Here is a 24,240-nt window from a genome sequence, read left to right as displayed (position 1 = left end):
ACATAAATTTATTCAGAATACTAATCTGGAATAACATAACACATATTTTGCATGCATAGGTATTATGAAATAAAATTAGACTAAGTATTATAGAGCACATTATACACAATATTGAATGCTTCTATATATGTATTGTTTAGATATACGTTCTTAAATTTGAATTTAACTTGTTCCTAATAATAAAATGTCATTCGTGAAAAACTGGTGATAATTACTTTTTTTTTTTAGAAGACTTGTAGGTATTAAGTTTCTATGTAGACTGATGTGCAATAACTGATGTAAGACAAAGATTAATACGGACTTTGTAATTTTAGAAATATTATATCATATTGATTTTTATTTATGTTTGGATTCATACTTGATGACTTTATCTACAAATTTGGAATATCCTTTTTTTTAATGCTGCTTTTCCATGTGCATGTAAATATTTTAGTAAAAATGTAACACATTATATAAGTAGACATAAAGATGAAAATTCTGATGTCGTAATTATCTTTTAAGAAGAAAGTTACTTAAGTACTAAAGAGTGTTTCGAACTTTTAAATGAAATCTTGTGTACAAATGTAATTTATCTTATCAGTCTTCAGAAATTTGATATTTATCTATAGCTATTAAGTATGTCATATCACAAGTGATTAATCTTTATTAAGCAATACTAACTAATTTGCATATTGATACTCTTATGTTTATTTAATACTTTCAGTTTCTTTATAAAATAAAGGTATTTAGTCATTTTGATAAATTAATATGCAATTTTCTTTTATAGGATAACTAATTTTGTATATGCAACGAAAAGTTATGTAAATAAGTATAAAACAGTCTTAAGAAAAATTGATAAACTGAACACTAATCATTGTTTATAAGAAATGGAAGGCAAATGTGAAAAAAGTGAAGTCTCTAAACCAAATCCTTGGCCGTACATGAATATAAGTTCAATGACATTATCATTTTTTACCAAATTGGCAACTGCTGGTATTATTTGGGGATGTGGATATCTAAATCTTAGTATAGCATGGTTGATTGCACCCATAGCTTTAGCAGCATGGAAGTCAGAACGCCGAAAAGACAATGAATTAAAAGCATTTACTGCACAAGCTAGCATAATGGCCAAAGAAAAAGAATTAATAATGAGTCGACTAGATGAATTGCCTTCTTGGGTTTATTTTCCTGACTTTGATAGAGCTGAATGGTTAAATAAAGTATGGAAACTTTAATTTATAGAATTATTTTACAATTTCATATTTATATCAATTTCATTTATATTTTTTCCAACTTTTAGGTTCTATATAAAGTTTGGCCAAATATAAATCATTTTGCTCGTGAATTATGCAAACAAAGTATAGAACCTGCTATTGTTGAGAAATTAGCAGAGTATAAAATAAAAGGATTTCAGTTTGAAAGATTGATTTTGGGTCGAATTGTAAGTGGATTTTAACATTTAATTCTAGATGTTTTTATATCTATGTACAAGGTGTTTCTGATATGTATTGAAATATTCACAAGTGTGGTACACGAAACTCCAATGAAACAAAAAATGTATAATAATCACACACTACTATACTAGTGTGTGATTATTGTAGTATTGCAAGTTTATCAGAGGGGAATAGTAAAATAACTTTTATGAAACTTTAAGGATTAGAATAGGTATTTCACACATCTGATAATTTTAGATAATTTAATAATGTTACTACTGTAAAAAGAAGGCAACTCGAATATAGCATTACAAGATGTTTTTTATTCCATGTGAGCTCTTCTACTTGTAGATACCTTAATCTGCTACATTGAAGACACTTTGTATTACATGATAATATATTAACAATATTATTAGTTTATATTCGTTTCCAGCCTTTAAAAATTTATGGTATCAAAGCATATGATAAAAATACTTCCAGAAATGAAGTTATACTAGATGCTGATGTTATGTACGTATTATTAATGTTAATAGTATTCTTGTTTTTCATTAAGGACTTAATTACTATTAATAGTATTATTCGCTTAATTATTTGAGTAATCAATTCTATAGGTATGCTGGCGATTGTGACATCACCTTTTCTGTTGGAAATATCAAAGGTGGTATTAAGGACTTTCAGGTAAAATTTAGTGAATATACTTTCTATGTAGAGGAACTTAGAGCAAAGTGAAATACTCAAGATTTAAGAACACACAGAAGTCACAGAAATAACAGAAACAAATATATTTTGTTACTATATTGTATTGTACACTTTTGTTTTCTAAACTCCATAATATAAAAGCTCTGTTACTTTAGAATGTGGTAAAAGATTTATTCAAAAAATCTACAATTTTTTCACTTTACCCCACTATAGTAGGGTATCCAACGTTAGTAATATATGTAGGGGTAAAGTGAAAAATAAGTCAGAAAAAAATCAAGTATTTATATTGAATATAAGTTCATGAAAAATGGAAAAAGAAAAAGACTAATTTCGGAATATCCAAAATTGTAAAATGGTTAAAATACACTTAAAATACAAAAAAAGAAATAATACACAAATTCAACAAAGTTGTTAAAAAAAATAAAGGAACTGAAAATAAAAATTATATATCAAGCTGAAGAAAATCGAATGTTTCCGTGCCGTAGGTACATGAAGTTCATTAGCATTCTTTTTATTTCGTTTTTGTAAATTGTAGATAATACTTTCATCCTTTATCTCTGGGAATAACAAAACTGAGTTTAGAAGTAACAGTTTGACATATAAAATTACAAATTTTAGAATAAAAACTTTAAGCACATTAGTTCAGCAAGAAACAATCTTACAAATGAATGATAATGCCTCCTAATGAGAATAGCTTCATTTTGTCGCACCATTTCACTTTGCCTTGGTTTCCTCTGTGTACGTTCAATATAGACCATTTAATAAATTTATTAACATAATTTTACGACTCACTTTCAGATTCGAGGAATGATGAGGATAGTTATGAAACCACTTTTACCAGCTATACCTATAGTTGGGGGTGTTCAAGCATTTTTCTTAAATCCTCCAGCTATTAATTTTAATTTAGTAGGAGTAGCAGATGTCCTGGATTTACCTGGATTTAAGTAAGAATATTAAATAACATACATAAAATTATATAGGGAAAATCAAGTTAGGTGGTACAACCGACGAGGAAACTATAAAAGACTATTTTTTTATACATGCCTAATTCTAAAAATCAAATTTAAAAAATGTCAGACATTTCTGCTTTTAAATATAGTAGGCTAATGTGTCTATCTACTATTCCCTATTTTTACTTGTGACAAGTAGTGATATCAACAGATATACTATTTACAACTACCCATCATTTTATTATGAAAAATAATAGTATACTATTGTCAGTGTTCATGAACATTAGAAGAAATAGAAATAATTAATAACTGTCTCCAGTAGCACAGATTAATATACAGTATTGTGTTCTCTGTCAGTAGTCTTAAAGTTCACATGTTCTGCATAAACGTTCTTGTTAGATAACCTTGAAAACTTTCGTGTACATTTTCAGATAAAAATTGTGTTTTCGATTGTACCACCGGTTGTTACATGCATACGTGCGCGCACGTACACATACAAAATGCAGTAAGTCCTCGATGAGTGTTCGACGGCTCCTCGGCACTGACAACAAGAGATCCCCAGGTGTAAAGATGACTTAATGAGGTTTAGCACAATGATAGAGCTTGCAATTCTGAAGCCAATGATATTTGTTTCAGCCATATATGACCATTAGTTTATGAAATATTTAATGTTCACTGCTGAGAAGCCGTTTGAACACTCATCGCGGATTTATTGTATTCTCTATATTATTTTGAGATAAAAGTATAAATAATCCTACATTTCATTTATAGCGACATTCTAAGAAAAACAATTGTAGAACAAATAGCAGCTTTTGTGGTCTTGCCAAATAAAATTGTTATACCTTTAAGCGAAGCAGTGCCTGTTGAAACATTGAAAATGCCTGAGCCTGAGGTAGGTCTCGTTTATAACGGTGTATCAATAAAGGTAATCACGTGAAAGTTTTCTTATTGGTCTTGCTTCTTTGTAGGGTGTTTTAAGAATTCACGTAGTCGAAGCAAAGCATCTTATGAAAAAAGATATTGGAGTATTGGGTAAGGGCAAGTCTGATCCATATGCGATTATAAATGTTGGAGCACAAGAGTTTAGAACAAAAACTATAGACAACACTGTGAACCCAAAATGGGACTTTTGGTGTGAGGTATGCATAATGATTTTTTAATTAAAAACTAGACATTAGTAATATTTAATGCATGTGCTTTGTTATTATTTTTTATTGTAAGTCCATTCAAATTTCACGTACAGCGTCTTTTACGTGGTAAGAAATAATATTATTTAAATAAATAGAAACACATGATATACAAAGTAGCAAAAAGAGAATGAAATATTAGAATATTCTTAAATATAAATTTTATTAATTCAGTTCATATTTTTTTTATATAACCGTTTATGTAATATGGTTACAAATTGCTTTGTCATTGTTTCTATGTGTTTCCCTTATGGAATAAAATGTTCACGGTCTTGTTTTAGTTTTAAGATGTTGCTGATCTAACACTCACCACCATGATTTACTGGTTATTGCTTTTGTTTAGCAAATCCCAAAAAATATAATCTTGTCTGCAATTGCATAAATTATTATTTTGCTTACGACAATACAATGTAATCATTAGCTTATATGTATATGTAGATCGGAAACATCTTAAGTCCTGTCAATTTAATTTAGTTTCATATTTTGGTATGTATGTGTGTATGTGATGTGCGATGTGTTATGTGGGATTAGTGTGCCGTGACATCGGCCATCGCTCAGCAAATTACTGTGCTGCTGTGGGACTATGACGACACCAAAGGCGACGAAAGTTTGGGAAGGTATGAAAGGCATTATTACATATTTTTCATACATTTTATACTGAATTGAAAGGTAAATTTCTTATAAGTAGACTGCGGATTTTTATGCAGAATGACATTTTATAATATGATTCATATAGACAAGAAGAAATATAGGAATTTCTTTATCTTCTTAAGTATCTTATTGGGTTCAGAATAAAGTAGAAAACACAGTGCATATGATGAAACTTTTGTCCTTTATTGTATTTCATAGAGCCTTATAGGCTGTAAATGCATAAAATCCACAGTCTACTTATAAAACTCTATTAATTGTTGTCTCGTTATATTATGTATATTATAGTGTTATTTTATCGGCACATGAAAATAATTAATAAAGTAATAATGTAATGAGGAAAAAATGAAGAATATAAGATTACAGTTCAAAATTTTTTTAAATTTGATGTCATTCTAATTATTATTTAATCATCTTCACCGTTTCACAGTATATTTTCAGTCACATCAATAATGCTAAAGCAATCATTATTATTTCTAAAATAAGAGCATGCAAGTGTTGTTTTGGTTTACAGTAATATTGTTTTGTACTGTTTGGTTTATGAATGGTGTCTGTATGTGTGTCACTTCACTGTGTGAGCAATTATTTCATGCTTTAATATAAGATTTCTAACAATAGAATAGGGTTTAGATTTATTTGTTTCAGTCATATCAATTGTTCGTTTAATAGTGGTATCATTTTACTGTCTGGTAGTAAACTAATTTTACAATTATGATGTATTCATAGTTATTCTATGTGGCACGTATGTACATATACAGTGTAATATTATAATTATTATTATCCAAATGACAAAAAGAATTATATATCAGTATTACTTGTGAAAGATTTATAAAGCAGTATTTTCATTTTTTACATTTCATACACACCCTAATATTGACATACAGGCTGTGGTCTGCTCATGTATAATGCAGAAGGCTGTGGTGTTTCTTTGGGATAGGGATGCAAGCATCCCATGTGTTCAGTATGATGACTTCCTTGGCAGGTAGTTGATGTATTTATGAAAAGTTGTAATATATTAATTAATAATTTAACAAGAACTAAGAATGCCGATTTATTAATTTTTGCATGGCTGTAGTGTGTTTATAAATCTTTCCTAATATATTAATATGATTCTCTATAATTTCTGTTTTTCGATATTAATTGCTAACAGAGTACTATATTGTAACGTGTATATATATACATATATATATATATACATATATATATATATATATATATATATATACATATATGTATACCGTGTGCCATATGATTAAATATGCTTTCTTTATTCGTTACACTGTTTTAGTTGTGAATAATAATTTGTGTATCTCATATTATCCCTAGAAATCTAAGTACCATACCTAGTCGTTAAATCCATTATACATTTTGTTGTATTATTATACATATTTATGTTTTGTTACATGACTAATTTATTTGGTACATTGTTTTTTAGTTATTTAATTTTTAAAGCCAAATTCTTAATTGATCTTGTAATTTGTATTAACTGTATAATCTTAAAAGTTTGCTTTTGATTTTATTTATTAGATTTATGAGAGTGATTAGGTGACTGTAGCTTACAAATAACAAACTAAACTAGATTGTATGATGACAGTTTATAGTGGAAAAGAGCTTGGGGGCCTATTACAACCGAGTGGTTGCCCACCTCTTTGACAAAGACAACGCTGGTCAAGATGATCCACTTGGCAGGTATTGCTACTTGTAGCAAATACATTTTTCCAGGAATAGAATGCATTTGAAACTTATTATATGAATAGTTAGTATAGGGGAATATGTTACTCTTTCTTGATTACTGTAGATTGCGCACTTAAAAGCCTGCTGTATCTTCGAAATTGAAATTGTATTGTTATTATGGTGCATGTTATTGAGAAATATATATTCACAAAACATCACCATGGTAAAGTTACGCCACAAAAATTTTCTGAAGTCTATGTGCTCTTGACAGATATAACCAAATACGGATTCTTTGTTACCATTTTATTCTTTTCTTACACATTTAAAGAAAAAGTACTTTGTTAATGAAATAAAACAATACATAGTCAAGAGTGCTGTTTTGTGTATCGTATTATAATAGACTCAGAATGTTACTTACATGACTATGAATGCATGTAGTATAAAACAAAACAAAACATTTATTGTTTGTTTGTACAATGAATGGTACAGAAGCCATAAACAATGTCTTGCCGCTACTGCATGGATGCTTCATAATTGCATGAAGTATGTCAAAATTTTAGCATATTAATCATAAATCATACTTGTACATTCATCATATAATAAATGGCAAACATTAATAATACAAATATATTTATGTAAAGTAAATGTTATAAATTACAAAATATATTATTTTGTGTACTATTATATATTTCTTATATAGGGCTAGTGTTGAAGTCAGTCGAGTAAAGAAAAAAGGAGATATTGATACGGTAAATACAAAATACAATATCTATATTATAAAAGTAAAACTGCAGCGGTAACAGGATAGAATTTTTTAGTGGGTTTCATTGGAACAAGCAAAACATGGTATGATTCATCTACGATTGACATGGCTTCAACTTTCGAAAAATGTTGTTGACTTGAAATCTGTATGTAGTTTATAACAATATAATATTACACATTCCCAAATTGTTATTATTAATGTTTTAATATGTACAGGCTCTGATTGAAACTCAACAACTTCGAATAACATCAATGAGTACAGCACTTCTCGTTCTTTATATTGATTCAGCAAAAAATTTGCCAGTAAGTATTATATAAAGTAAATGTTAGAATGAAGAAACTTGTTTGAATTTGTATAATTTCAGTGTGTTCGTGGAAACAAACAACCTGACGTTTATCTTGAAGCCAGTGTTGGTGGAAACATAAAAAGAACAGCTACTATATTACGATCTTGTGATCCAGTATGGGAACAAGGTTTTACGTTTTTAGTTAGCAATCCGGAAACTGGCATTTTACACATAAAGGTTATACTCTCTATAAGTGGTTAATTATTTCTTTATTTGCTATTAAAATTTCTTATCCTATGTATTTTGGTTTTTAGATTACAGATGACAAGACCACGCTTCTTGTGGGAGAAATGAATTATAACATTTCTTTGCTTTTGGGGCAGAACAACCTTGAAGTTACGCAGCAACCTTATGATCTACAAATGGGTGAAGCTGATAGCAAACTAATATTGTCTATGTCCTTAAATGTATGAGTTTTTCTTAAGAATTGAAATGTTTATGACAGATAAAAACATGTCATATTTAATAATATATATAGAACATGAGATGGAACCATATAAATGTATTTTCAATTTTTTTTACATACAGATTCTGAAGTATGAACAACCTGAAGCTACTTCAGAAGAGGATGACGATGATCACGACATTACTCAACTTAATAAAAAAATTGAACGCCAAGAATCAAATATTAGCAATATACTATCTTCTAGTCGTAAGTATTTTGTCAATTTATTTCTGTTTAAATATCATATAATGTACATTTTTCAGTTCCACCTAGTCCATTGAGAAGACAGCCTTCAAAGGAGTCAGTTAATAGTTTGACACGTAGTAATGGATCAGAAGCAACAACTGCACCTGAAGAAACAGATCCACCAAACGAAGAGTTGATTGTCGTTACAGCTCCATCCTCTCTTACTGAAAGTCCTCAGTTAATTCATAGAAATCTAAGTGTAACATCATCCGCAGGCGGGGCTAAATTGGGACGAATACAGTTGTCATTACGCTACAGTATACAAAGGCAGAAACTTATAATTGTAGTACATAAAATAGCGTACGTAAATTCTTAACTTAAAAATTGGAAAGTTTGATAAGTGTTAATTGAATCTTTTTTCGCTATTTTAGTAACTTACCTCTGCCACAAAATGATCCACACAATATACCAGATCCGTATGTAAAGCTCTATCTTCTGCCAGACCGCCATAAGGAAACTAAACGTAAAACAGCGGTGATGAAAGACAACTGTAATCCAGTCTTTGATGAACAATTTGAATACGTTGTTTCTCAAGGTGATCTAAACTCCCGTACATTGGAATTATCAGTATGCACTCAGAAGGGTTGGTTATCTGCTGGAAGCAAAGTAATGAGTCAAGTACATATAAGTTTGGGTGAACTCGATGTTACAAAATCTTTCACGAGCTGGTACGATTTGCAACCAGAGACTAAAGACTAGAAAATGAAGAAGAGCAAGTGGAAATTGGCACAGTTGTTTATGTGTATAACATAAAACAAGCACTGAATTTCCACGGTGCAATCTTTTGAAACATCTAAAGCTCAAGTGAAGTGATCAGATAATGAAAAAAGAAATTAAAAAGTGTTTCGTATCACGAATTTTACGAAAGTTTCAAGAAAGTGATAATGGTTATGTTCATTTATTTATACTTCGACCGTCCAATGTCGTCAAATACTTTGTTTTTGTAGATGCCTTATACACTGTTTCATTTGTATTTAACACTATCTAAGCTTATAAAATACTTTTACTAATGGGCAGTGCCATCAAAATGATCTGTTATTATGAAGTATTTACATGATGTGCACAAGAATATTTATATGCATAATATTGTTATCATACGTATAATAATTCATTCGACATTTACAAAATATACCACTTAATATTTTATATACAAGTTGAATAGTCATTGAATTATATTTATTTGTCTTTAACATTACAAACGCTGGTTGTTTGTTTTTGCTTCTACTACGCTTCATCGCTGTTTTATCAACTTCTTTTATGTACGGCTAATTCTATAGATGCGCATTTATGTATCTTAAATGATAAGGTATACTAATAATTTTATGATCTGTTAAAAAATATTATCATCTGCACATTATATTCTTAAATAAGGAAAATAATGATGAAAAATATCGTTCGACATGTGCAATTAGCATAAACTATTGAATCAAATTAATGTAATGTGTACCTATACATGTTAAATTTATACCAGAGTTTTTGCTATATTGTATATTGATATATATTATATGAATTTATGTTTTTTTGTAACTGGTAGGAAAAGATACCAGTATAATGTTGCAAGAATAAATACACAATTTTAAACTGCAGTTTTCTATAATTATATCTATTCCCTTATAAACTCTATGGAACCATCTCCAAGGAAACACAACAGCAGTAAATAGAAGTAACTCTTCTTTTATACGAAGGTGAGGTTGTTCAAAGTGTTATTTACTAATATTAGATTTAGTGGATTAATCGGGACTGCAAAATGCAAGGGGATTACAAGCTTCCTTGTTTACCAGGTTATAATTTCGACACAAATGTAAGTCGTTTTCTAATTAAAAAAAATTTTATGTACAGTTATCTAGTAACAGTCACAACCTCGTACAGAATTTAATAAAATGATATATGTATTGTAAAACAGGTTCTGTATTGTGTTAAGGAATAATTTTAGAATATATCATAAACTGTTTTATTTTTTTAGCTTGGTCGTACAAGATTCCATAGAGATCAGTATTTCGCCAAAATACATGAAGGAGTGTATTATCTATCAGAAAAAGGAGATAAAGGTGATCATGTTAGTTATCCATCGATATATCCTCGCGGAGAAACGCAAGAATTGCCGCCATGGATTGCTTACGATGGCCAAGTATAATAACATACAAATTAATAAAAATCATGTTAATGTTATTAGAGGTGCATTTAACACATTCAGGATATTGTAATTCAGTGAAGTACTACGTGATATACATACATTCGTATTTACTTCAAAAAATCAAAGTAATTGAATATGCATTCCGATTTATGATTGGAAAAGAAATTTTTGGCGCGTTGGTTTGGACCTTTCCTAGTTACTAATCCGTTTTTTTAGACAAATATCATATACATACAAGTTATACAGAAAAATATGACACTACAAATGCAAAAGCAATACATAATTTGATAAACAATATAATATAACAATTTTAAACATACAGAAGAAATTTTTAGATATATGTACGTATAATTACGATGAATATTGTTAGGTAGACTTATAGTACTTTAGCACAAGAAATTGTATAGAAATAAAAGTAACAAGACAAACATTAATAAACCATGCATGCAAATATAGACAAATAAATATATATTTATGAACATGTTCCAGATAGCACGTGATGTCCAATGACGCTTTCAAAACAGCTTAAAGGCGCCTTAGACCTAAAATAGCCGTAAAATCGGCGCCTTTAAGGTGTCATGTGCTATCTGGGTTAGCTTTTATATTCAAACGACTCTTTCAGAGATTGATGTTCAAGGCTTTCTTTCAAGAAACCGTCCAAGAAAGATGGAAAACAGCTTATCAAATACGCGTTGTAAACATCAGCTTCTTTTTGGAAGATGGTACGGTGAAAATTTCGGAACCTCCGACAAATAATAGTGGAATCGAGCAAGGTTTGATGTGTTGTTATTTCCATATATATTGATTATTATGTAATTTTATTATCGTATAGTCCCAGATAGCATTTGACGCCTTCAAAACGCCTATTTTACGGCTATTTTAGGTCTCGGACGACTTTAAGCTGTCCCCAAGACGTCATGTGCTATCTGGGATCACTTCCGATAAATTACAGAAATAGATTGTTGGTCACATTTAAAATAATAATAGCATAATATTTCTAGTAAATGTTACAAATTAAAATAGTGTGACGTAGTACAATACTCTAAATTATTTATAATAATAATTACTTTAGGTTGCATTTACAATAATATGACGTTTACGTATTTTAAAATTTACATTACAATATTGAAAATATTACAACATTTACATATTACATTTCTATTACAATAGTTACATCTTTCGCCGAAAAGGGTATTGTAATAAATTTTCTGTGATCGTTGTCTGTCCTTCATGGGTCCTTCAATCGTATAATACTATAATATAACAGTTATACGATCGAACAAAAGATATGTACATAATGTTTAAACTGAAATAAAACTGTATATTGTATGTACATACAATAGTGTCGTGCTTGTTTAATTAAAAAAAACTTTTGCTGTCATTATGTTCACCCTTATGAATAAGTATAATAATATGATATTCTTTTTATTTTCTTAGTTATATATTACGGATGGCTACCAGCCATTGAAATTGGTGTTTTTTTAAGGAAACGAATGCAATTTTCTTTTCGACATATTATAATCTTTTAATACACTTATTTAACATTGGAATATTATTACAAAATAAGTTTCGTTCCTTTACTGAAACTTAATTTCAACAAGAATACAACAATGATTCAAAAATATATTAAATTATATTATAACAGCAATGGTCTTTTCCCAATCTGTATTTTCGTATTATTTCAATTATATTTTTGAATCATTGTTGTATTCTTGTTGAAATTACTTTCGAGTAAAGGAACGATGTGAATGTAATGTTTTTGAATTTTCTTGTATAGGTGTTTTACTCAGACGGCAGAGAATCCCAATGCCCGATCCGGTGAGATATAGGTTTTATGATATAATTGATTTGAATATTGGCAAAGAACCAGAAATTTACGGGAGAGTGTATAAAATTGTCGATTGTGATAAATTTACTAGACGATTTTTGAATCGAATGGGTATTCCGGTCCCAGATCCGATTGATATTCCAAAAGATCCGTACACTGAACTACAAAAATATGTAAGTATAAAATCTTCTCGTTTGTTAATATGCAGAATCAACTATTTCATTGACATTCATTTATATAGGATGGGCCGGAAATAGTACATCCGGGCAGGGGGTGATTCTACGTTAAAAAAGAAAAAAATATTTTGGTATAACATTTTCTCATCCGGGTCTCCATTTTTGAGAAAATCGACTTTACAGTTTGTTCAACTTGTAAACGACATAGTACAATTTGCTTGTCGTGTATTCCACTACTGCGGTTGTCTCTGTGCGGGACAGTGTTTACAAAGATTGATGGTTGTGCGAATAAAACAATAAAAAGTGTTCCTACTGATTACTCATTTTTTATTCATTTTGACTACTAATACACGACAAGCAAATTGTACTAAATCATTTACAAGTTGTACAAATTTTAATGTCGATTTTCTCGAAAACGGAACCCCGGATGAAAAAATGTTATACCAAAATATTTTCTTCTTTGTTAACAAAGAATCACCACCTGCCCGGTTGTACTACGATTTCCGGTCCACCCTGTATAGCAACGAAGTGAACACACAAAATTAGTTATTTATGAATGAAGTAGAAAAGAATTTATTATAATTTTTCTTTTATTATTATTAAGTTCCATTTATACTACAAATCACTTTTTTTTTAAACGGTATCTTTCCCGTGACTAGCTTAAGTTATAGTAAAAAAAAACTTAGAGTGGTCGGTACGTCACGACTTTCTTCTACCCTTTACAAAGGGCAGAAATCGTGTGAGCGTTTATCAAGAATTTACTGTACATCCAGCGATTGTATCCCGGCTTTATGTCATTTAAAAATACATTATTTTACCCTTTTTATTAATATCGAGTGATTTTGTATTTAGATCGTTAAAATTGTCTAAACATTTGCTATTGCAATACGGATAAAATAGTGGAACGTATCCATTAAAAAAGAACAAGTGATTGCAAAATCGTCGGTCTGCCTTCAACCGCAAAAATATTATTGCTAACATGTTATATTACCTTAAGCGTCGTACAGTTCTCATGTGTAAATTTTTTTTTGTCTTTATAAACATCAGTCTTTCAAGGTAGATAAAATTATTGTTCCACCCTGTATAGATTGAGAACCTTATATTTTTTGTTCGGTGTTACTTGCTTTTTAAAATGAGAAACATACTTCGTCATTTTTCCACAAAATTACGTATATTTATACTACTATATCTTTTTCTGTTAGGCAATTTCTAGCATTATTTGTAATCTCTAAATATTTTTCATCCGAAGAATTTCTATTATTGAAACGCAATATAATACTAAAATTTTTATATTGTAACAGGAATCATTTCCAAAGAAACCCAATTGTAAGATTGACACTCGTGGCGATTTCCTAAAATATGATAGGCAAGTACTCCGATTTTACGGTTACTGGGACGACACGGATAATCTTTTTGGTACCGTTCGTGACCTTGAAATTCATTATTACCTTTCTGATAATACGATGGAAGTAAAAGAGAATGTACCGCCAAATTCTGGACGAGATTCTGGATGTATGTTCTTGCGGCGTATGAAGGTCCCTAAAGTAAGATTCTTTGTATATGAAATTTTCGTATTATTGTTTTTCATCTTAAATTGAGTCATCTTAAGTGAGTACCAAGACATTTCCGTTTATAAATCGCATTATATAACATACATGTCATTCAATTTTCAAGAAATTAGAAACAAAAAGTTGTGTGGCAGAGATTTTTTTCATTATTTCTTGAATGAGAAAAATGAGTTTAAATAGAGAATACTTCTGAAATCGTAGTACAACCGGAAAGGAGATGATTCCTCATGTAAAAGTACGTCGAAAATATACAATACAATTTTTTCGTGTGATGCTTCATTTTCAAAATAATCGAATTTAAAAATATACCTTTTAGATGAACCTTCAAACTCGCCTTTCTTGAAAATGGAATTCCATATGAAAAAAGTTTATTCGATATTTTCGACTTACTTTTACACAAGGAATCACCTGTTTTCCAGTTGTATAATGATTTCGGAAATACCTTCCATAAAACAAGTGTTCATCAAAATTTTAGAATCTCTAACAAGAGATTTAAATTGAAATTGTATACTACAAGCTTTTTCATACCTTCGATACATACAAAAATTTTTATTTTTTGTTTTTCATCTCGAAGATGAGTACACCACTTATGTAAATGTTAACCACAGCTCCCCTTTTCATTTACTTTTTTCTAATTCTCGATAGGATGTAATATTATTCTGTGTAACTTAACAAATTTATGAACTGATTCTTAAATTTAGTTTTTTTCGGAACTGGATCCCATTGGTTCGGGTGATCCTCTTACTGTCTTAAACGTTATAGGAGACAATACATCCACTGGTTATTATTCAATAGATCCATTAAATGCAGGAAAGATGCGCAAAGAGATTTATAAGGACAATGAGCTCAGCATTGGTGCTCACATAAATATTTTTGGAAGAAAAATTGTTATAACGGATATGGATGCATTCACAAAGGAATATTACAGGTAAAACTACACAGAATGATTTAATATGTGTTTAAATGCTATTACAAAAATATCTTTAGCATTACTTATTTTTTAAATATGAAATTAAAATAATTTTAAAGTTGTTGGAAATCACTATACTTATTATACTTTTTTATTCATGTATTTGTACATATATAAACAGTAAACATTAATATGACCTTGAGATGACCTTCAATCTCATAGCCTAATTTCCCCCCTAAAATACACTAACTTTCTCCCGAACCATTTTTTGTATCGTGACAAATAAGAGAATAATTAAGGGTAGCAGAGGTAGGTGGGACACCCTGTATAAGTTGTGTAACAGAACTTTTCAAGTTACAAGCAGAATCGAATTAAGAGGGGGCTAGGGGGGGCTGCAGCCTTGGGCTCCACTTTCCAGGGGGCCCCGATCTAAGTCTTCTATTTATGTAAAAAAATAATTGAATGAAATTTTGTTTACTGTTTTCCTTTTGCCATAATTAGAAACTACACGAAATGTAGAAATAAATGGAATCAATGTTGTTAAAATATAACGAAGCATTGTTGGCTATCCTCAAGCATTCGTTATGATTAAATGTTATTGTAATTAGAATAAATTTTAGTTTTTGACAATTTATGAATTTTATTGTATGTTTTATACGATAATTGCGTCCCCCCCCCCCCACCACGCTTTTTAACCAAGGGGGCCCCTGGAGGTTTGATAGCCCTGGGCCACAGAAAATCTTAATTCAGGCCTGGTTACAAGTTATGACTTGTAAATTCACTAATATTATGAGCTGCTACATTATTGTGCAAGAGTATTCTGGTGAGAGAACTGTGTCCCAGATAGCATATGACGCCTTGAAGACGTCCATTTTACGGCTATTTTAGGTCTGAGACGCCTTTAAGCCCTCATTAAACCGTCCGTGTGCTATTTAGGGTTGTATAATACAACATTTGAGAATAAGATTCTGTGTTTCTTTTAAAAAGCTAAGCCTTAGTATGTCTAGTATACATGTAGGTAACTATTTTATCGTACGAAAGGAAGAAGTATGGTTTGGATGATTTTACACCTTTGGAAAGGCCTCGCAAAGGTGACGAAGTCTGCATGAAGGTACAAAAGTACATTCCGCCTTACAACGGTTTTGGCACATACGAAGATTCCCTTGGAAACTGTTTCACTGTACTGCCGCAACCGCCAAAAATGGACATGATTAAATTTTTGTATCAAGATAAGTAAGTGCACTGTGGAATGGATTCATACTTTTTGTGTAAAATAATTGAAGTTAATTAATTTTTCGTTGCATTCCAGGCAAGGTTTTGACAGTAACGTCTTGAGATTTAGGGCTAAAATGATATCCAACATACCGGAAAACGAAGATAGATTGTTTATTATAAGATTTTTCTTAATGGACGATACGATTTCGATTTTTGAATTGGCAAGAAGAAATTCAGGTTACGTTTCATTCCATGCATGATTAAAGTTTATTAAATAGAATATATTTTTTCAAGAATATCTACAGAATGACGCACATACAATTTAAGGAAATTACCCTAAACTACAATATACAGTAGACATTCGTTTATTGCAACCTTCGGGGCTGTAGAGGGTCAGAATTCAGTTGTGCGACGTACCAGCATATAGGGTGGGCTGGATATACGCATTTTACGATTATCTTCATTATCTTCGTTATTTTTGGAGATATCAGAAAAGTTTATTCACAGAAATTGTTTAGTATGGAAATTTTTCCCGATGTTCCTGTGTATGGAATTTTTTCTCTCAACCTGTATATAATTGTACAACTACTTCCGCTTAAAAAACAATTAATTTTTTCAGTATATTCTCTTCAATTTGTTACTTATAATATTTTACTTTCAAGACCCTTCTTAATATATGTATAAAAGTATTGATAAATGTTTAATTCTTTATCCCGTGATCTCTACTGGAAAATATTAACAGAAGGTTCTCAATAATAAAATCATAGAACAATAGGATTGGATATCTTAAAGATATTATGAAAATTTAATATTGAATATGTCATGATGACTGATTATGAGTTAGAAATAAAATATTATACCTAATAAACTCAATGTAATGAAGTTAAAACATTAATTGTCTATTAAACTGAAATGGGTGTACAATTATACATATACAGGTTGAGTTTTTCTGTTACTCCATATTAGTAGCATCTAAATGAATAACTTATTTTCCTGGAAAAATAGTCACATTGGTTCAGTTTTGCTCCTTACTGTATTTTGTTGCAATCACTTGTGTTTTTCTACACTTTTATACATAAATAAGATAACTAATAAACAAATGTAGTTGTTAATCATTTTGTATGTCACAATTAAACAAATTCAAATATTCATATTATTGATTACATTGTTTTCAATAAAGAAGAATAAATGAAACTACTGTTCAATTAAACATACATTATAAACAATGGTCCAGTAACTTGGTCACATTAATTATCTTCATTATTTCTACAGGTACAAACAAATTTTATTCACAAAACTTATCTGATATCAGAGGGACTAAAAAATTAACAGTTTCTTACATTTTGTATATAAAATATCTCACGTATTATTAATTTTTTTCACATATTACCTTAATATTTTATTACGCAGAATGTTTAAAAGAATCCACTTACGTAAAAAAATATTTTTATTCCACAATATTTCAGTATCATTTAAAAGGAAACATAATTAATCTTAAAAACTCAGGATATCTCCGACCAACGAAAAAATTGCTACTGCAAATTAATGGCCCTTTCCATACTAAACAACTTCTGTGAATAAACTTTTCTGATATCTCCAAAAATAACGAAGATAATGTAGATAATCGTAAAATGCGTATATCCAGCCCACCCTATATGTATATAGGTGCGTCGCACAACTGAACGGCCGAATGGAGGGGAGAGCACGCAGGTGATTGGAGTTTCCTTATTGTAGTATTCCTGGAATTCTGGCCTTCTACAGCCCCGGAGGTTACAATAAACGAATGTCTACTGTATGTAGTTTGCATATCACTGCTTACCTTCTGCGAGATACCTTTGCTAATCGACAGAGTTAATACAGTAGAGCCACCTGTATCCGTCAACTATGTATGTATGCTTGTAATAGGGTGACCGGGATACATACAGGGCCGTTTCTGGCGGGGGCGCAAAAGATGCCCCCGCACCTGGACGGCCAAACAGGAGCGGCCGCAGACCATTTCTCATATGTAAAATTTAATAAGAATAACAATCGCAATTTTTTTGATAGTTCTCAAAATTTGAAACAAACAGAATTCAATCAAATTAATTTTATATGTAATATTTGGAATGCTACTCATATACAAGAATGAACTTCTTTTATACACAGCCCAAAAGAGCATATAATGATATTTAGCGATATTTATTAGATTAAATTCGTGTAGTTTATTAATAGTCGACATTATCAACTATAATATCATTATTACAAACACTATACGTTAGTTTTGTGTCATCTGAAATAAAACGATTTTTTTTAAGGATCTTTGTGTTATTTTATAAAAATAGAATTTAGAAAATATTCCTTTTGCGTAATAACTGTTAAAAAACTATTTATATAGATTAAAACTACTTAAACATACTTTTGTACCATGTATGATGCTTAGATAGAAGCTAATTAAACATACTTTTGTATAGATATAAATGTAAACAGAGCAGTAATCAAATAATATTGAATTAATAAGGGCGGCCATATTGTTTTTGCACTCGGGCGGCCAACAACATAGAAACGGCTCTGGAGACATAACTGTTCGAATGAAGGAATTTTCGGATAATAGAACAATCACTTTTTCATACTAAACTTCATGTATTTAAACAGAGATCAAGAAAATTGATAGTTGTTTAAATATTTATGGATTCCATATTTTCTGGCTGCTAAATTACAGAAATCTGTCAACATAAGTATTCACATAACAGACCGTTCGGATAGCAGAACGTTCGAATAAGAAGGTACAGTAAATCCTCGATGAATGTTCGAAGACTCCAGTGACGAGGAGAGGTCCTCGGGTGTAACGCTGACTTTTAAATGAGGTTTGGCACGGTGATAGAGCTTGGACTTCGGAAGCCAGTGGTGTCTGTTTCAGCTGCGTATGGCCAGTAGTTTATGAAATATTTAATGTTCAGTGTCGAGGAGCCTTCGAACACTCATCGAGGATTTACTGTATACAAATAATGAGTGGGCGAGTACGGGAATCTCTATTTTATTCGGAATCAGTCATTTAAGTGGGTCAACTCGTCTTGTGTTCGATTCATTCTAGAAGAATTGTTTTTTCTACTTCCATAAAGCAATTCTGGATGGTATACCATATTCATATTCATGAATTTCTTATATTTCTCGCTATTCCGCGATACAGACGTCACAGAAAAAGCAGCATAATAGCTCATTTTCAACAAGCTTATAAAAGAATTTATTGCAAGCATAGTTGTTAAGTACTTTTAATATATTTAAAGTTGTCGTCATCTTCATAAAAAAACACAAAAGATTAAACGAGACCAAGATGTATGCTCGGCATTAAACTGCCAGTTTCTCTAATAATAAGAACACTCCATCGAAAGATGTTTATCTGACATATTTTATGTGCATCATCCTGTATGCAAGAAAAAGCATTGTCGCTATTTTTACTTATTTATGTTAATGACATTCGTTTAACGATGGCATAAATTGTTCGAATATGTCTAGGTTTCAGGCGGTGTCTTTTTCAGAAAAGAATGCCCGTGATGTTGCCTAATCAAGACATATTCACGAACTCGAAACCCGATTACTACAAACCGGAGGATTTCTATATCGGAGCACGTATTAACTTACACGAGTTTATCTTTGAACTTACCTCAGCCGATATTTATGCCCTTCGTTATATGGAATTACACTGCGATAAGGTACTATAATTTATATACAGGGTGAGTCATCTAACGTTTGCACCTCAAATATCTTTGTTGTTTTTAAAGATACGTGAAATGTCATAAGGACAAAGTTGAATGGTTCAATGGGACTCATACGATGCCAACAAAATATTTGTTTTTATGTCATTTTGTTAGAGATAAGGTCACTTTCATTTTTTTTAAATGGAACCACACTTTTTTCTGTAACCTTGAATGACTTTGAAAAATTATAGTCACTGAATTCCTAATGAAAGGGGCTATCATTGTAGGTACTTAAAAAAGATGATTCCATTGTAAAAAATGAAGGTGACCTTGATATCTCTAAAAAAATGACATAAAAACATAAATTATTTTGTTATTGTGTGACTCCCATTGAACCATTCAACTTTGTCCTTAAGACATTTCATGCATCTTTAAAAACAACAAATATATTTGAGGTGCAAACGTTAGGTGACTCACCTTGTACATGTATGTCACGGTATTTTACTATTTCACGAGCTTTAAACTCTGAAACACGCGATTAGCATTTCTCGTGACTTCCAATGTCTAATCATACATACACATCTCACGAAAAGATATTGAAATGTTTATATTCTTCAGTTTCCGCAAGCTAATGCCAAAGGAATACTTGGGAAATTACGGCAGATTTTGAAACCAGTTTACAAGCAGTTTATAGAACTTTATACGCCAGCGAAGTCGGACAATGGTCTTCAGATATTGTCTTCTGAACAATTGAGGTATTATTTTTTTATGAAACTAAGTTACATATGTAAAGGAAATCAAGGTAAGACGGTGATATTAAATCCAGATAGCACATGACGCCTTATAGACGCCTATTTTACGGTTATTTTAGGTGTGAGGCAGACAAGTTTTAACACTAGAACTACCAAGCAAGTCAAAATGTTATGACAATAAATTTTCTCAGATCTTTTGCACCTTTTATTACGATATAAAAGTGAAGAAATTGATCAATTTCTAAATTTCAAAATTTTCAAAAGTTTTTCACGTTTATCCACCGATCGAAGCAAATATGAATTTATCGTCGGTAGTTCTAGTGTTAAGCCGTCTTCAAGGCGTCATTGGTCGTTATGTGCTATTTGGGTTATTATATAAAGCGAATGAATTATCCTTGGAGGATGACAAGTTCAACATTTTATCCCCGCCATCTTAGCTCATGTAGGTTATGTGGATAAATAATATCAAAATAGAATTGAGACATCAAATTTATTTTAAACCACTATGTGATATTCAATTCTCTGCACTCTTATAAACGCCAAAATTTACTTTTCATGCAAAACTTATCTTTATTTAAACTTCTATACATTAATTGATTAATTCATGGCATCAAACTATTGCTATTGCATCATCTAATGTCTACTAATTGTAAATAGACATTAGCTGATGCAATGGTAATAGTTTGACGTCATAAAGGTAGATTCTACTTTACATATGTATCATGCTAAATTATAATTACCGACTGATATGCAAAGTTAGTGTAACCACCGACTAGGTATAGAATAGACCTATCATCCAATGCTTTTTTCTGTCCCACGTTCGCAGGGCTACGTAGCCCTGTTATCATTTTAGTGTCAATACCCGATGTTACCGATAAAGCATGAATTCTGAGTATTATTAGCACAAATGAAGTGTTATACGGGGTGTTCGACAACTAGTGGGAAAAAATTTAAGGAGTGATTCTTTGAGGTAAAATAAGACGAAAATCAAGAATAACGAAATTGCAATAAATGTTTAGTTTTTTTAGTTATATGCGTTTAAAAATAACTATGAATGATGGCAAACCGCACACCTCGGATTTATCTGAAATGAAACTATCGACAATGAAATCATATACTTAATCTGATAGTTCTAATATTTCTTTCGTCTTACTAATTATTTACTAATTATTACATTCAGAAAACTCATCCGCCAGTATGCAGATGGTAAAATAACGGAACATGAAATGATTACAATTGCTCGACACTATTCCTCAGACGAAAAGAAAGAATTTCACAGTCGAGAATACGTAAGGTAATAATTTTTTTACACGTATAATTTTGTTGGTAAGTACATTAAAAGTAAGTACATTAAAAATACATGTATGCACAGTGAATACAGAAATATTTGTACAGTCTTATATTAAATACAAACAATACAATAAATCCTGGATGAATGCTCGAAGGCTTCTCGGCACTGACAAGGAGAGGTTCCTAGGTCTAATACTGACTTTTTAATGAGGTTTGGCAGTGATAGAGCCAATTATATTTGTTTCAGCCGCATATGACGATTAGTTTATGAAATCTTTAATGTTCAGTGCTGAGCAGCTTGCGAACATCCATCGAGGATTAATTATATAATCTCAATTAGATTTGTACGCCCTAATATTTATAATACTGTATACTCTAATTTATGAAATTCAAGAATGTGTGAAATTACTGGACAGTGAATGTTTATGCATTTATATCATATTTTAATACACAAAATGTAGTAAAATAAAGATTTTCGTAATACTTAAGGATATTGATTTATTAATATAAACATAATAATACACTTAGTATGGGAACTTAATTTCTATCTGATTTTCATATTTGTAAATTAGTGTTTTTGCATACACATCCGCAGTCGAGAAATTATTTTTACGTTGCAATAATTGGAATTTCAATAAATTTTGTTGATTAAGGCTTGTTATATTTTTGTATTATGTATACATGTATGTAGAATATTCCTTTGTAGGCAGCTAATTCATACAGAACTTTCCCGAGCGTTATGGTTGGACCTTGATCGATTAGAAGAGGATCTTCATCACTCGGATAGAGGACGAACAGGATGTTTACCACGTGATACGTTGTATACTATACTCCGAGGATCTAGAATTCCAGCAGATGTCGAACTGATAAATTCTATGCTCGATCAGTACGTAAATTATTGAAGACGGGAAATAAATAAATTTAGATTTCATTCAAGTGGTCATTTTAAATAATGTCATTAATTTAAAATGTAGCCTTTACAAGAATGAAGAAGGAAAATTAGATTATAACGATATGCTACGATTTATGAATGTGAAAATTGATCCTGTTCCACCCACAGTGCCAATAAACATCAAGGTAATTCTAAAAACTTCAGTTTTAACATTAATACTGTCATTACATAATTTGCATGTACAATTATAAAAAAAAATCGTTCATATATTATAACAACATGAGTTGATTATAAATGAATGCAACCTACAATATGTGGTGTCAATGTCGGATCATATATTAAGCACTAGGTATACAGGGTGTCCCGAAATAGCTTCTTCTCCCGGAAATGAGGGATTCCTGGAATGATTTGAAACAAGTTTTTCTTTAGCAAAAATGTTATCCGAGGCTTTGTTAACGAGATATTAACGAAAAACCCCGACCAATCAGAGCGCGAGTCTGCTGCGCCGACCAATCGCAGCGCGCAGCAAACGCTGTCGCGGAAGGTCGGCCGGCAGACTCGCGCTCTGATTGGTCGGAGTTTTTCTTTAATATCTCGTTAACAAAGCCTCGGATAACATTTTTACTAAGGAAAAACTTGTTTTAAATGACACCACGAGTCTCCCATTTCCGGGTCCTCCAACATTTTTGTTACACCCTGTATGTATTCAACATTAAGTGGTGGTATAAATTGTTTAAACAATTCCTAGACTGCACTTTGGTGGGCGTCGGAGAAGGAACCAGATTGCGGTGCTGGTATAAATTGGTGTGCTTTTATAGAAGATTTAGATATCAAAGACGAAAATGGAGATCCGGCAGAAACACCAAAATACGTACCAGAACCGAAGTGTATTACAATTGAACCTTAATAAGTCGGATGAGTTTTTGATAAATCTCCCATCACATTCTATATTTTGGATGCATAAGATTTTACAACTGTGGATTTTTAATGAATATATTGGATATAATATGTGTACAATAATAAATATGATCATCACGTTCAAAGCGAATAAAAACACACTTTTGTATGTCAAGTATTGTTTATTATATAATTTCCATATAAACTACGTGAAATTTAGCAAATTATTTACATTGTACTAATCATGTTCAAGTAAGTCTAGCATGCCGCTAAAACAGTGTCGTTCAATGTGCAATTTGTGAATGAGTATTCTATTATTCAAGTATGAATATTCAATTATCTGTATTTTTAGTTCTTCAATATGGACGATTCCTTTACTAAATACTTTTTTTTAACGATACTTTTGTCCTCTTGAAACAGCAGACTGACAACATCATGATAACACATCGGAGACACAAAATGTAATAAATAGTAGGCGATATAAATAAGAATTCGATAAAATACTGTGATTATTTACGCTTTATGCAATCCTCT

General features: G+C 30.8%; 2 protein-coding genes across 2 annotated transcripts; both read left to right on the top strand.

Moving 5' to 3' along the window:
• The first annotated feature begins 775 nt into the window (after window positions 1-775).
• On the top strand, window positions 776-9,077 carry LOC107188173 (extended synaptotagmin-2). Its single transcript, XM_015576420.1, has 16 exons — window positions 776-1,199; window positions 1,280-1,420; window positions 1,846-1,922; window positions 2,024-2,090; window positions 2,910-3,055; window positions 3,833-3,953; window positions 4,030-4,200; window positions 4,780-4,865; window positions 7,271-7,319; window positions 7,389-7,478; window positions 7,549-7,635; window positions 7,698-7,856; window positions 7,934-8,086; window positions 8,208-8,331; window positions 8,388-8,670; window positions 8,742-9,077. The coding sequence occupies exons 1-16, from the start codon at window positions 867-869 to the stop codon at window positions 9,067-9,069; spliced, it is 2,415 nt and encodes an 804-aa protein (XP_015431906.1). The 5' UTR covers window positions 776-866; the 3' UTR covers window positions 9,070-9,077.
• Window positions 9,078-10,117: 1,040 nt separating this feature from the next.
• Window positions 10,118-23,716, top strand: LOC107188159 (EF-hand domain-containing family member C2-like). The gene is made up of 14 exons (XM_015576408.1): window positions 10,118-10,171; window positions 10,334-10,498; window positions 11,127-11,277; window positions 12,282-12,505; window positions 13,810-14,052; window positions 14,778-15,004; window positions 16,028-16,219; window positions 16,296-16,438; window positions 19,694-19,890; window positions 20,494-20,630; window positions 21,808-21,921; window positions 22,624-22,803; window positions 22,892-22,994; window positions 23,558-23,716. Exons 1-14 carry the CDS (start codon window positions 10,118-10,120, stop codon window positions 23,714-23,716), a joined length of 2,289 nt encoding a protein of 762 aa, XP_015431894.1.
• The last annotated feature ends 524 nt before the right edge of the window (window positions 23,717-24,240 follow it).

Source organism: Dufourea novaeangliae, unplaced genomic scaffold (genome assembly GCF_001272555.1).
Source record: "Dufourea novaeangliae isolate 0120121106 unplaced genomic scaffold, ASM127255v1 scaffold130, whole genome shotgun sequence".
NCBI lineage: Eukaryota > Metazoa > Arthropoda > Insecta > Hymenoptera > Halictidae > Dufourea > Dufourea novaeangliae.
This window is presented reverse-complemented; position numbering and strand designations above follow the sequence as displayed.

What these genes read in the sequence shown, in the direction of transcription:
- LOC107188173 (XM_015576420.1), top strand. Translation starts at nt 867, where the DNA reads ATGGAAGGCAAATGTGAAAAAAGTGAAGTCTCTAAACCAAATCCTTGG. An exon ending in GATTGATTTTGGGTCGAATT is followed by an intron (nt 1,421 to 1,845) that starts GTAAGTGGATTT and finishes ATTCGTTTCCAG; the next exon opens with CCTTTAAAAATTTATGGTAT. An exon ending in GGCGACGAAAGTTTGGGAAG is followed by an intron (nt 4,866 to 7,270) that starts GTATGAAAGGCA and finishes TTTCTTATATAG; the next exon opens with GGCTAGTGTTGAAGTCAGTC.
- LOC107188159 (XM_015576408.1), top strand. Translation starts at nt 10,118, where the DNA reads ATGCAAGGGGATTACAAGCTTCCTTGTTTACCAGGTTATAATTTCGAC. An exon ending in ACACTGAACTACAAAAATAT is followed by an intron (nt 12,506 to 13,809) that starts GTAAGTATAAAA and finishes ATATTGTAACAG; the next exon opens with GAATCATTTCCAAAGAAACC. An exon ending in TTGTCTTCTGAACAATTGAG is followed by an intron (nt 20,631 to 21,807) that starts GTATTATTTTTT and finishes TATTACATTCAG; the next exon opens with AAAACTCATCCGCCAGTATG.